Source organism: Haliotis rubra, unplaced genomic scaffold, assembly GCF_003918875.1.
Source record: "Haliotis rubra isolate DU_JTF1 unplaced genomic scaffold, ASM391887v1 Scf8, whole genome shotgun sequence".
Taxonomy (NCBI): domain Eukaryota; kingdom Metazoa; phylum Mollusca; class Gastropoda; order Lepetellida; family Haliotidae; genus Haliotis; species Haliotis rubra.
In genome coordinates, this window is record NW_025767523.1 from 2,871,273 (window position 1) to 2,887,355 (window position 16,083).

Sequence of the window (16,083 nt, forward strand, 5' to 3'; positions counted from 1 at the left end):
TCTACCCTGACCCTCTCAGTCCACACCCTGACCCTCTCAGCTGGATCCCTCTACCCTGACCCTCTCAGTCCACACCCTGACCCTCTCAGCTGACCCCTCTACCTTCACCCTCTCAGTCCACACCCTGACCCTCTCAGCTGAATCCCTCTACCCTCACCCTCTCAGTCCACACCCTGACCCTCTCAGCTGGATCCCTCTACCTTCACCCTCTCAGTCCACACCCTGACCCTCTCAGCTGGATCCCTCTACCCTGACCCTCTCAGTCCTCACCCTGACCCTCTCAGCTGAATCCCTCTACCATCACCCTCTCAGTCCACACCCTGACCCTCTCAGCTGAATCCCTCTACCCTGACCCTCTCAGTCCACACCCTGACCCTCTGTGCTGGATCCCTCTACCCTGACCCTCTCAGTCCACACCCTGACCCTCTCAGTCCACACCCTGACCCTCTCAGCTAGATCCCTCTACCCTGACCCTCTCAGTCCACACCCTGACCCTCTCAGTCAAAACTGTACACCTCACCCTCTCAGTTGTACCTCAAATTCCTGCATAGTTGATTTCATAGTGATAACTTCATGGGAGATAATCTACCCAAAACACTCAGGGGAAGTTTGACAGATCTTGATATAAATTGCTTGGATACCGTTCAATAAGCTCAATGCAAGATCTAGTTGGATCTAGAGCTACTGTATACACAGAGTAAAAGCATTATTATTGCCATAAAGTCAACATGGCTGCATATTAGTTACCGGTGTTAAGTTTTGGTTTGTTTTTTTAAATGTTTTTTATTGTGCCTTGAGTTGCACAGAGATACAGAATTCAGACTGCAAGACATATTTCAGGTTGCAATAGACACACATCATTTAAAGATTATTCTGTGTAACATTCCAAATTATTAAAGGTCGCTAGGGGTGGGTATTGCAGAGAATTTTCATATTGCGATATATTGCGATGCGAAAGCATATATTGCGATATGTATTGCAATATATTGCAAGAAGTATTTTCAAACAAAAAACTACTTATCATCAAGTTAATGCTTGATTTATAAAGCATGAACACAACAAAATCACTATGCTTGATTAAGCTTTAACAAAAACTCTTAATCATGACAAAATAAAAATGTAAATAGTATTTGGCACAAATGAAACAAGGAAATATCCGAAGATTTCCGAGTGTTACGAAATTTTCCGAATGCAAGTCAAAATACCGGTTTCCGATCAGCATATCGCAATGCGTATCGTTTTCATGTCTGAACAGGTAAATACCGGTAAACCGGTTATATTGCGCAGCCCTAAAGGTCGCAACCCATCAACCAGATTGTGTTCATATGAAGAATCAACAAGTTACACTCAGTTATCTCACACAACTATTTCTTAGGTTTAGGATACGCAGTAAGGTAAAACACCCTGAATACTTAAAGGCCTGCAACATGGCAAAATTATAACATATGAAAATCAACACAATAGAGACAAATATATCAATCCCGGGCGTATTATAACACCGGTGTATTGAAACATTGCCGCCACCCGTTTTACTGGTATGATGTGGCATGGAATCAAGCTGCTAATCCATGATGTATTCACCGTGCCTGGTATAACATTTACCTCATTAGATAAACACGAACACAGTGAATTATTGCCAAATACCAACCGGCGACAAAGGCCGTACCTAAGTATTTGAATTCCGTGCAGCGATGACAGAGTGCCATCACAGCCTGCTATAATACACCCTGGGCAGTGGGTTATATATATATATATTCCACTGGGGGGTTGTGTCAAAAAAAGTGTGACTCATAAAATACTATTAGGCAAAATGGAGGAGAAGTTAAACCACTGATTAACATCTGTCTCTAAGTAAAACATAATTTTTGACAAGTTTCATTGAATTCTGGATTTTTAACCAGTGAGTGATTGAGTAAGCATGGTTTTAAGCCACTGTTAGCAATAACCCAGCAATATCATGGAAGAGGACACCAGAAATGTACATTGTACCCATGTGGGGATTCGAAAACCGGGTCTTCGGTATGACAAGCGAACTCTTTAACCACTATGTTACCTCTCTGTCCCTTTCTAGTGATCAAGGGGCGGTGGGGTAGCCTAATGGTTAAAGCGTTGGCTCGTCACGCCGAAGACCCGGGTTCGATTCCCCACATGGGCACAATGTGTGAAGCCCATTTCTGGTGTCCCCCGCCGTGATATTGCTGGAATATTGCTAAAAGCGGCGTAAAACTAAACTCAGTCAGTCAGTCAGTCTAGTGATCAAGTTAAACTGTGAACTGATTTTTACAATATACCAACCCTTTCCTGACATGATACATCATAAGCTGGCTTCACATGCTGCCACAATTGAGGCATTCAAACCTGAGACCATTTCATAAGGCATTCTTCAATTGTCTGAAGTCACATGTTATAGTGAGGTAGACATGTTTTAGTGAGGTAGACATGTTATAGTGAGGTTGACATGATCATTTACCTTATCACAACACTTTGTTGAAAAGTGTCCAAAGTCTTGCTTGTGATGACCTTGCACTATTTATAGTTCAGACACAATTTACCTAAACCAATGACAGACAAAAATATTATTTCATTTGAATGAACAAACACTGACCAGCATATCCTCTGAATGGCCAGGTTGCCATTTATATATTCTTAATAGGGAACCTTAAACCTCAGCTAATCAATTACAGAATGTTATTATGCAAAGAGACACCTTGCCTTAACAGAATGAATGTGCTTTCCTGTCTCTGACCTAAGTAAAAGCCACTGTGAAAGCTATTGTTTAGTGTCACTATCATTAACTTGTTTGAGGTACCTGCTTGACAACGGTACAAGAATCTGTATGGAAACATCACATGACCTGAAGAAAGAAGCCGTTCATCCCTAAACTTTGTCCTTATCTCGCATAGGTAACCATGGCAACAACTACACAAATGTCTGAAATTCATAACACAAGAGCAGATGAGGAACTAGGTAACACGTATAAATATCATTAACGCACATCAGCGGTTATTTGGAAAGAGAATTTCTCATCCTTCTGCTTGATCATGTCTGGGTAATGTCCTGTACTCTGAAACATTTGAGACATCAAATTTCTGTCTCAGCAGCAACTGCAGAACATGCCAAGTAGTTTCCAAGTGGCTCGAGACCAATTTCTTGGTTCTACCTAGAGACTCTTCTTACTGCTACTAAACCTCTTGGCATATATAATAAACATTTCAAGAACTATATCTTATATGAATTGATGGTATCCACATTCTTTATTTGTAGATTACATATCCGATAATCTGAAATATAAGGAATGATGAAAAAGGTCAATCATATTTGTTCAGGAGAGTTGACCAGGCAATTATTTTTATAAAGTTGCGACATGAGATTTAATTTGATGAAAAAATACCAAGTAAGGTCAACTAAATTCGAAATAAAATTATGAACTATGAGTTGGGGTAAAATTGAATTTTACTGACATCAAACCTATTTAAGACTGAATTCACAAACTATAAGCAGAACAATTCTAAATCACAAACTTGATCACAAACATAGTGGGCAAACCCCAGGAGAGCTAAACAGCTCAAATATGGTGAGTGAGTGAGTGAGTGTAGTTTTACGCCACTTTTAATATTATATTCCAGCAATATCACAGCGGCAGACACCAGAAATGGGCTTCACACATTGTACTCATGCAGGGAATTGAAGCCAGGTTTTCGGCGTGACGAGCAAACGCTTTAACTACTAGGCTACCCCACCGCCCCGCTCAAATATAATAATAATAATAATAATAATGTGTCCATTTATATAGCGCCAAACTCCACACTAGGTATGCTCATAGCGCTAACAATCAAGGTACAGCACATTATTACCCCGGATAACCCAAGCTGCCTGTTAGGCGGTAGAAGGTTATAGTCATATGACTTTTTCCACCCGGGTACCCATTTTCCTGCTGGGTGAACAGAGACAATTATGAACAAACTCACTTGCCTAAGGTGAGACCACATGTGTCACATGTGCTTCGTTGCGGGGCAGGACTCAAGTCCTAGAAACTCTCAGGAGTCAAGCTGCCAAACACGGTCACCCATCCAAGGACTCTCCGAGCCTGACGCTGCTTAACTTCACCGATTTTTGACCTGAGCTTTGAGCACAGGACCACGCGCCACCGCACATTAATTACTGCCTAATGATGAACAAGATGGTTTGTGACACAGCCCCCATGTCAAAACTTCCTGATTCAAGGCCAAATTTGACTGACACACACGAACACTCTATCACTCTGCAGTTTTACCCTGACTTTGTTTACTCACATTAATGTGACCTCAAACGGTTGTTAGTATTCTCTGTGGACAGACCATGTTTTCCATGACAGTGGCAGGCATCGGCATCATCAGCAAATTATCCCATATTTACATTGATCGTATGTTTGCTGATCACTTGAAGGGTTAAGTAACTCACTGTTTTCATTCTGCCCACAGAACTCACAGATTTTAATTTCTTCCACAAATAAATAATAAAATGTCTGCCTCAACATCATGCCACAATGCCTGCTTGCTTGTGTGTTGTCTCAAAAAAATGTCCATTAAAATTACAGTGATCTTGAATTAAGGACAACTAAAGTAATTCTATTATATATCATGACATGGCAGCTTGATGGAAGGACTGACTGACTGACTGACTGAGTTTGGTTTTACGCCGCTTTTAGCAATATTCCAGCAACATCACGGCAGGGGACACCAGAAATGGGCTTCACACATTGTACCCACTTGATGGAAGGAAAGCCAAAAATGATGCAGGTTTTAAAGGAACAATCTCACGCAATTTTCGACATTATTTTGGCCGATATCATATGTATTGGGGCATATGCATTCATTTTAGGTTCCTATTGATGCAGTAAAAGACTTATTATCTATCCCTTACAACTTGCCTGAAAATAAATGAAAACTTCGAGAACAATTGCACCATACATCGAAAAATGTCACACATGGTGTTGCAAGTGTTTGCCCGAAATGGTTTCAATCACAAGTTGTGCGTAGATATTTGTAAAGAGCATTCCAAGGGACATAACTTTATAGGGTTCAATTGAAATACTGTTCGGCTGGTAAAGGGTGCGAGCGTCAATTTAGTGACAATTCATTCTAACTTTTTAATTTAATACTGTAATCTAAGTATGTATTTCTTTTTGGAATAAACTATACTTTAGCTTCCCTGAGGGTTGATAGTTAGTATTATTGAGAGAAATACATCATTCAATTTTAGAGAAGTGTGGTGTGATGTAGTGCCTTTAAGTTTTTTAACACTTAATGAAAAAAACTATGGATAAGGTGCTGATAAGATATTCAAACCCACATGCATATCTCCTGCATGATTGTTTATCTCCAGTCCTGAACCACATTATTTACCTTTGGATTCAAAGCTTTTGGCAGGAATTTCAGGAATCTGAATGTGAATCTCTGAACTCACTATGATTCCTTTTCAATTCAAATTGAGTTATTTGTTTCAATCAAAGTTACATATATTCAAAGACTAAGCCTTATTCTACTCTGCAAAGAGAATTGTGATGCCTTAGAGTACTGGGCCACTCTCCCTCACTTAAAATGGTTGATTGTATGAATTTTATCCACAAAGTAGCGCAATAAGTAAGGTGGTAAGCAAGGTTGAACTCTGCACTCTATTAACATTTCATCCATCTATGTCTGAGACACAGACAATGGGCAACGAAATGAACCAATGAAGGCTATCAAACTGAGTATTCTGTCAAAACTGTTAATCCTGAAACTGCTTACTGCAGGGAAAACATTCATATTTACCCTGGCAACCTCATTCATCAATCTGGAAAATTGTTAACTGTGGCAATTTCACAAAAAATGGCAGGCAGGCTCTTGATTTACTGTGATACATCTCAATACAATATAGAGAATAACAACTGGAATTATAACCCTATCATAAAATGAGATATTTGCAGCAAGAGAGTGAGTGAGTGAGTGAGTGAGTGAGTGAGTGAGTGAGTGAGTGAGTGAGTGAGTGAGTGAGTGAGTGAGTGAGTGAGTGAGTGAGTGAGTGAGTGAGTGAGTGAGTGAGTGAGTGAGTGAGTGAGTGAGTGAGTGAGTGAGTGAGTGAGTGAGTGAGTGAGTGAGTGAGTGAGCGAGCGAGAGTTATGACTGCCTCGAACAAGGCATTTATCACTGCTGACATAGCCAGGTGGAAACATAGCCAGGTGAACCAGGTGTGAAACAAATGACCATATGTTAAAGGTATTCCAAAAGTGAGTGAGTGAGTTTAGTTTTTACACAGCACTCAGCAATATTCCAGCTATATGGCGTTGGTCTGTAAATAATTGAGTCTGGACCAGACAATCCAGTGATCAACAGCATGAGCATTGCCCCAAATGGGATACAATGACATGTGCAACCATGTCAGCAAGCCTGACGACCTGATCTCGTTTGTTGCCTCTCATGACAAGCATGGGTTACTGAAGATCAATCGAACGGGACTCTTCATGAGTGTATTCCAAAAGAATGCAACTCTGCACCGCAAAAGATGACTGGGTAAGTAAGAGGACAAGGCTACCTCCTTTGCCCTCACCCACCCTCCCCATGCACATCAACAGTGTTTAATGTCTACATAAGAACACACATATTTTAGAATGTTTTGTATAAAAATTAAAGACTATCTATCAATGATAACGTTATTAATCAAAATGATGCTGTCATAATCTGGTTCATACTTTCATAAGGGGACCACTTTAATCCAGGATTTATAAGGGGAAATTAGATAGTTGTATAGGATCCCCAGGGTTGTTGCCACATAACAATAAGCTACAGAGTACTGCTTTTCAACCCAACAAGCATGGTAATTCTCTATCACATATGCATAAAAATTGAAAAAAAGATTTAAAAAGTTAGTTCATCAACTAAGACACAGAAAATTAAGAAGCATGTATACAAATGAATGCTGCTATTTAATTAATTGGTTAGATTCAATATGAATTAAAACTAGTGTACTGTAGCTCATCTTGTATGAAGAGAAAACTTAAAATGGCCACAAAGATAACTACTTATTAAAGGATTTAAAATATTTTCTAAATACAAGCAGAGGACATCAGCATTCACAATTATGAAACAAGAAAATGATGAGGATTCGCAATCTTAATTTCACTTTATTTTATTTACTTTTTTGTTTAAAGTGAAATTTATTGGTACGTTTTCACTGCAAACAGACTAGTCTACTATAAGGACAGACATACATCCACAGACTTTTCATTCAGTACAGACTTGTAGCAAGGCTGCAGAAATGCCTGAGCCGTGGCCATATTTAGGTTTACAATCATGACAATGTATCTGCTTCACTGGCAGTTTCAACTTTCAGAATTGTTGAAGTGCAAAGGTAACAGCATGAGAAAAACAACTGAAAATACAAAGCACATATATGCTGAGCCTCACATGTTACTTTAGGGCTACCAAACTGTCAAAACATTTTTACATAATTTCTTTTCCAATACGGTAGGTGGATCTTAGTCAGTCTCAATCACTGAACCATATTATTTTCCATTCTGTTCAGCCCTAAATGAAACAAGTCTAGATTTTCCACAGGTTCTGAATCTCCAATCTCACCGGGACTCTTTCCAATTTTAATGTAGTTACTTGTCTCTATCAAAATTACATATTTTGAGAGGTTTAGCTTAAGTCTAGGTAATTCACAGTAACAGTGGATTTAATGGTGCCCTATTTCACTTTTGGATAGCATTGTGACATATCTAGGCCATGTCATAGTCAGGTCTTCCTGCCATAGAGCATGTTGAATGTACCAAGGACAACCTATAATATGTCAACCATGTACTACTATGGCTTCTCGCAAACCTATCTTTCAAAAATAGGTCCTTGGTTAATCCCATTAACAACAAGGATATGTTACATGAAGCATGCGTAAAGTCTGTTTTGGGATTGATAGTCATGCAATAAGTCTTCTAGGGACCAGCTCAAAACTTCCATGTAGATAAAAAAATTCAATCTCTGTGACTTGGTAACATTTGAGATAGTCTACCGAACCGAGATAATTTATAATTTCAGATAGAAAATCACACAAATCATATAGCTATCACATAAATATTATTTACACACACACAAAAAAGTCTAGCTCAGCAAATGCTTTTCCACTCAACTCTTTTGTAAAACTATGCTTTTCAAAATAAAAACATGATAATCAGCGCAGTTATTCCAGTATTTAAGTTTGAATGCTCTGAATTTTTCTTTTTTTAAATAAAAATCTTCCACACCAGTCAACTGTCTACACTGGTATTTATAGAACTATTTGACACTAAAAATGTGAATCATTTCCTTGTAATCATAGATTTTCTCAGAAGACAATACCCCAAAACCTCTGCAGTACAAGCTCAACTGTCATGAGAATGGCTGCCTTTGCTGTTATGATAGATGTGCTCATGACGACTCCACTGGAGTGACTGATTATGGTGTTATGTCACTTTTAGCAATATTCCACCAATACCACAGCAGAGGACACCAGAAATGGGCTCCACACATTGTACCCATAATGGAAATCAAACCCTGGATGAGTGACCACATTAACCACAAAGCTACCAACCACCTGACTCTATTGGATCAACCTTCACTGGCCTTCAAAACTACTGCTGGTCTCTTATAACAATACACAGGTCGTGTTTGTAAACCACCAAGCAGTTTTCCTGCCATCAAGTTTATGATGTTTCTTTTTTAACTGAATCCTGGTTAGTTCTGGAGAAAACAAGTACAGCTGGTTGCTACTTCCTGGTTAGTTCCTAATACAAAGGTACGTAGTTATTTTCGTTTCTGTATGTCAAAGAATGCCTAGCATAACTAAAATTACAATAGAAATGGTGAATCATCATATCTAGTCATTTTGAATCACATTATCAGTAATAAAGTTTTGTCTTGTCTGTTCACATGAGATGACCAGATGTTACTGTAGTTTTTGACTGGGTACAATACACAAAATATCTAATTTTTATTACAAAAACAAAATTCTGATACATAAGGCCAGACCAATTTTATTACTTGTTTAACAGATCTGCCTGCAGTATTTTTTCAAGAATAAGAAAAAAAATAAAAATTATATTTCCCTGCTCAAAAAATAAAATCCTCATGTTTTTATTGGCCAAAATCTAAACTTATAAAAAAATAATAATTTTTTGATTGTTTTTTTGCCCTATATACACTTCATAAATTGCCAAAAAGAAAAAAACTTTCAGCATTTAAAAGGAATAGTACTTTGACTGGTGATTTTTATATTTTATGTTTTTCCCTCCTGCCTTTGGGTTTTCTGAGGAGGACAATCCATAAAACAAGAAATAAAATTGTCTGGCCCAAGAGTGAAACTACAATAAATTTTAAGTTGAAGTATGGCATTTATGAAATGTATATCTGTTCATTTCAAAGAATCAATAACAGTAATCTGATCGTGTTAGTAGTGGATGTGAGTTTGTGCTGTCACAGTATGTGGTAAAACAGGACTATGGTGAACAGGGTAAACGGGATTTGTTGCCATTTCAGAGTTAGATTATCACAGTCTCTGAAACAAATGGGCAGTGGGGTAGCCTAGTGGTTAAAATGTCCGCTCATATCGCTGAAGACCCAGGTTCGATTCCCCACATGGGTACAATGTGTGAAGCCCATTCCTTGGGTCCCCTGTTGTGATATTGCTGGAATATTGCTAAAAACGGCGTAAAACCATACTCAATCACTCACTCACTCACTGACTGAAATGAACATATTTTACACAGAAAATGGTCTGTAAATTATAATCATAAAATATCATGGAAAGGAACCCAGAGACCTTCTTCATTTAGGCTTGACACATATTCCCGACTTGCATGGGCTTTATTAGAAGGAACAAAGTGAATACAAACATGTCGTTTCGAACATTACTTCACCAATATCGATGTATGATATGACTATATTTGATCAAATAGAGTACAAAAAAAAGTCCCAAGCCCAGACATAATTACAATGAACACTTACCATCTTCACATAATTAGACAAGTTAATTATTACAACAGGATTATCTTGTGCACATTTGGTACAGATTTATGGATATGCTATTTCTAATGACGCGAAGATGTTTGATTGTGGGGGAAATAATTCTATAAATTCAAAATGTACTTTTTTAAGGGCCACAACACTGGCAAAAACGAAGAAATATACTTAAGTGCACACTATGCACAAAAAACATGTTACCATCCCACATTCCACACTAAGAATAACAAAGTGTATGTTATATAATATATATATTGGGGCATACGCACTCATTTTAGCTTCCTACTGATGCAATAAAAGACTTATCATCCCTTATGACTTGCCTGAAATTGATAATTGATACTTTAGCTTCCATGAGGGCTGTAGTATTATTGAGAGAAATGCATCATTTATTTTCAGAGAAGTATGCTGTGATATAGTACCTCTAAGGCCCGTGTTGTGGGCTCTTATACGGATGATGTAATATATTCAAAAAGATCAGTAACTGTTAGTGGGTCACTTGAGCTTTTGGTTCATTTAAGAACAATACCATGATATCATAACAATAGTTTCACCATCACTGCAATATAGTGTATTGCTACCTTATCATGAAGTTTTAGCTTTATTCATCACATTGGGGGCTGTAGGGTAGCCTATTAGTTAAAGCATTCACTCATCAGTCTGAATTCCCAGGTTTGATTCCCCACATGGGTACAATGTGTGAAGCCAATTTCTGGTGTCCGCCTCTGAAATATTTCTGAAATATTACTAAAAGTGGCACAAAACTACTCTGAATCACTCATAACAATTTCTGTGTACCTTAAAAATTGAGATAATAATAAAAGCAACTGATAATAAAACTACCATGACTCTCCTTGTTTCCAAACACGTGTATTGAAAGTGATAAGTTGAGTTTCAGTGTTATATTCCTTATGCTCTATACATAATACATATTGTATATATAGACAGGGAGGTGCACTTACACCATGGTAGTATGAATAACAAATAGTAAACAGTAATAGCGCTGGTGTGTTGTCATGGAAACGGTTGGCTGATCAGATCCTTCTTCCTCAAGCTGTTACAAATGCAACTGACACAGTGTTCAAAATCCAAGGGGCCCTTGCCCAGGTCTTACACCACATAGACTTTAGACCCCCTTAGATCCAAACAGTACTTCATGTAGGACAAGGGGACCCAAGCCACACCCACTTTTTAACAGTGTTATATCTCAACACTGTGTAATGTTTGGCTTACAAATATAGAAATATATTCACATTTCCAAGATAGCTTGATTCCCTAATAAATCAATAATACTTTGTTATTTTACTCAGTAGTTACGCACAACCAAAGTCACAATCATAGGCAGTAAGGTGTCAATATGATGCAAAAGTTTTGTTTATAAGGATGATGGCAAATAAACAACAGTGATATATATCACAATGAGTTTCCAGCAAGGTTGGCAATATTATTCCCAAACCTAGATTTCCTACCCACTTGACACATACAACAGGCAACTAGGCGGGTTTGAAGGTCTTAAGTTGGGTGGAAATGTTGGATCAAGCCCTGGCAAAAACTTTTGATACATGATCCCATCATTTATTCACAGAAGTTAAATGAAGCTTCATATTTACTCAAAGATGAAATTAGAAGGAATGTATTCATTGTCAGACAGAAATTTGAACATTAACAACTATTGTCCTGGGCCCCGTTTCACAAAACTCTCATAAGCCTATGATCTCATAACTTTCCTCGTAGCATTCGTACCTCCTCGGTTACTGTATAGGAGGTACGAATGCTACGAGAAAAGTTACGAGATCTTAGACTTACGAGAGTTTTATGAAACGGGGCCCTGTGCCAGAAAGTGTTATAGTGTTACAACCTATCGTAACTCCATACTTTATCATAGGCTTACAAATGGCGAAGTCCTATGAACAGTTATAGGATAGCGTCCCTGTAGTGTAAACAAGAAAGTCTTTGTTCTTGTCATCTAAAAATATATCAGGTGACTAAGTACAGGTCCGGTTTGTCCTTTTGGAACCCGAGACTTACTCAGTACCACCTTATTTGTGTATAACTGTCTGCTTGTTCCTAAATTTGCTGTGATAAATTTTGAATTTAAATTGTTAATAATATTGTTATGTTAGAATGTGTGTGTAAGGAAATTACTTTTTAATATAATGTTGTATTTACAATGGACTTGTGTTTATACGTAGACTTGCTCTTGAGGTTATACGACTGAAATATGCTGATAAAACATTAAATTTGAACTCAATCACAATCCCAGAACATAACCGTCTGAAAACTATTTCTACAATGTATTTTAAAAAATACAGTTTGAATTTCATGAACTGGTTGAGAAAGGTAGCTGTCACTTTAAAGCATGTCAATTTATTTTAACTGCCAGTGTTGGAAATCGACCATTACATTTGGTAATCTGTAATTCATCAACGATAAATGTATACAAGCTTTCTTATGTTCATGGTTCGGAAATAAATGGTTTCGATTTCAGGTCTGATTACCTCAGTAACTGGCACAATTCATGTCGAGAATAAAAGAATTATTCCTTCATTAGGTCTGGCATACTTTTGGGGTTTTTTTTAAGACCCATTAACAAAAAAACCAAAAAACAAACAAGAATACAAAAAGAGGCCTTTCCACTAAAAAATACTTTTGCCATCTTTGTATTATAAACAGCCAATATGAAAAACCAAACAAGACTTAAAAATCACATTGGGGTAACAGGAAATGCGCTGAAGTGGATCTCTTCATATTTACGAGGCTGCACACAATCTGTCAAAATTGGAAATGTTCAATCATCAAAGTCACCATTGTTATATGGTGTTCCCCAGGGATCAGTTCTTGGCCCCCTTCTGTTTACAGTCTACATTCTCCCCATTGGTGACATTATCAGGCGGCATTTCATTGGTTTCCACATATATGCGGATGATACGCAAAGGAAATCAGGAACACTTCATCGAAAGAAACTTTTAAATCTCTGCTAAAGACCTATCTATTCACTGCTGCCTTTCTGTAAAGTTATATGAACTATTTCTTTCACCTATATTGTCACAGCGCCACTGAGCCTCTATGGTGGATATTAGGCGCTTTATAAATACATTATTATTATTATTATTATTATTATTAAGATTTGTTCTGCATTGTTCGTAAGCTATTGGGATAATATGCATCAAATTTATATTCTGGCATTATCACTACAAGCAACAATCTTAGTATGTTTTTCATTCAGTTGGAGTACAACCAATCTGGAAGTTGTATTTTTTCATCTATTTATTTGTTACCATCTTCATTAAATTGCAGGCCAATTTTTTGGTACATAAAATAATATCCATTATAATGCCTTATTATTATTGCCTTAACTTGTATTATTCATCAGTTAGGGAGACAGAAGATCTACTTTACGAGAGACCTTTTCCACTTCTTTTCCATCTTCACACTAAGTTATCAGTTTGTCAGCCAATGAAATGTTGGGCTCTCTTTCAAAATGACAATTTTACAAGAAAACACAAAACAACATAAGACCTGGCATCATGTGCGAGTAACAATTAATTATGACAAGTATATCAGGGTTTTGAATTTTCAAACAGAGTTAGACGTAAAAGTGTCAAACGATGAAATCGTTATTTGAATATTTGAATTCATCAAAACTGTAGATCACATACAACTGACTTCCAGGGTGTCAGTGGGGAATTTTCTTCCCTGTAAAATTGAAATCCCCATTTCTTTAAGGCTAAACGATTCCGACTATATGCATATAATTTTTTGGGGCATCAAGCATCATACCATGCATTGCCATCCTGGTACCCCTTGGTCTATGCCATAAGACTCCTAACATTTGTGACTGAAAATGGCTAGAAAATAGTGAAAACCCAGTCAAATCCCTGGGACCATTTTTTTCACAAAGCATAAAACACTCTGCTTCTATAAACATGATAAACAACATTTCCATTGTCCTTTATAACAACAACAGAGGTACACAAAACATGTGAGCTAGACTACCAGTTGTTAGACTTTCATTTTTGTGGACCCTGCAGTGTCTGAGAGGGTTAGATCACTAACTTTGTGAGTTGGTGATTACTGGCAAACAAGGATAAGTTGGACCGGCGCAGAGAACGCGTTTATGAGAAGTAGGCGGAGCACGGCAATGAGCACACCTATTTGGTTGTGAAAGGTAGAGCAGATGTAGGCTAGTGCACGTGCATTGTATGACGATGAAATTTGCTCGTTGCTGCACAAGCCTTGCGCCTTGCTTCGATTGTGGACAACCTGGGGCCCCTTGCGCTAACAATGGCAAGCGCCAGTGGGCGGCACTCATACATGCTAATACGGGTCAATTGTCAGGTTGGTGCTCAACGTATCCTTGTTTGCCAGTAGGTGCCTCATTCTGAGAGTTGTGGTTCAAATCCAAGATGGGAATCAACCCCAAAAAGTAATAGAATCTGTATCGTGCTGGGAAAGTGTACATAAGTTGCAAATGACCACTCTCTTTGTAATTGGCAGTTATGGGGAACTAGATGCTGGATGCAACAACCTCAGATACTGCTACTGAAACCAAGCCAGAATTGTCACATGAAAACTCTCACCTCTTTGAATGGTTTGGTCTTCGTTGTCATGATGTACTGGAACTTACAAAGTTCACAGACATTTTTCTCTGAGCTTTTGATCCACTTTTGTAAACATGACGAGTGGACAAATTTGAGGCTGCCTGAACAGAGGCAAGGGGAGATAAGCGGGTTGTTGGGCTCGGCTTCACAGTGGCATATTCGACAGATATCCATGCCGGCTGAGGTTGTTGAAAGCTGTGACTCACATCGCTCAGTTCCACGTGTCGTCACTGCATCTGCATGCATTGTTTCCTGAAACATTATGAAATTCCTGATATTATGTCTCCAACAATGTCATACATGGATGGGCAAATACACTGATCAGTTTGTAGAGTGAGTGAGTGAGTGCACGAGTGTGTGAGTGAGTGAGTGAGTGAGTGAGTGGCAATCATCGCAGTATTTCAGTTATAAACCATTATAGAACAAAATGCCATCTGGAGCACAACTCTGCACAATGAATTGCCTGAGACATCTAAGCAACATGTAACCTTCAGTCCAGTGTGAAACATTGGTTCAGTCTGTAAAGTGCTACTCGACCGAAGACTGAGTCTAGTAAACTGTCACTTGGTCTATGGACCTTTGCTAATATTACTAGAGGTATTAACACATCAAATAAATGATGTCAAGTGGTGTGTTCACACTGGTAGACTTGAAGCTGTTTGGTACAGTCTCTTGTCTCTCTGTCATTACTTAATCATGGTGGTCATATGCAGCCAGAAATAAATCCACCCTCAAATTTGATTTGAAATTAAACGTAATTCTCGAGTGAGTGAGTGAGTGAGTTTTATGTCGGTTTTAGCAATATTCCATCAATATCACAGCAGGGACACCAGAAATGGGCTTCACACATTGTGCCCATGGGGGGAATCAACCCAGGGTCTTCAGCATGACAAGTGAACGCTTTAACCACTAGGCTACCCCTACGTCCCTCAAGTCACCTGTGAGCTGTGAGGCAATAGAAGGTAAAGAGTCACATCATCAACCTACCCGGAACCCACTGACTGCTGGGTGAACAAAAGCACATTTGAAACAATGTCACTTGACCTGGAGGACACTAAATGTGCCTCAATTTGGGTCATGATATAAGCCCCAAGAAACACTCAATAGTCAAGGTCACTCATCCACCTACTCTGCCTGTGAGTGATGTTGCTGAACACATACATAGTATCCCTGTGGTGTCCAAGCTGACCATGGTTTCAGTACAGTGGTCTGATTAATTATGGAGGAGCGTTATTATATACTACCCATCAAAAGTTTAGACTCACTAGTAGCCCCTTATTCCAGTCAACTGTTCTAAACTAGATTTTGCAAAATATTCCATATTGTTTAAAGGTATTGTTTACACATGAACTGATGTATTGTAAAACAAATTCGTAACATTGAAAAGATTATTGTCATGAGTTCAGTCTGTAAAATCAGTGAAACTGTACAGCAAAATGCAGCTGTTCACATGCACGATATTTGAAGATGCT

The 16,083-nt window shown here is 38.3% G+C and overlaps 1 protein-coding gene across 1 annotated transcript in view; it reads right to left on the bottom strand.

Moving 5' to 3' along the window:
* Positions 1-16,083, bottom strand: part of LOC124261441 (E3 ubiquitin-protein ligase MARCHF1-like) — a 43,152-nt gene that overhangs the window by 12,462 nt on the left and 14,607 nt on the right. Inside the window, exon 3 of the mRNA XM_046695757.1 lies at positions 14,591-14,863. Within this exon, the coding sequence (XP_046551713.1) occupies positions 14,591-14,863 (273 nt within the window). The remainder of the gene's footprint in view (positions 1-14,590; positions 14,864-16,083) is intronic.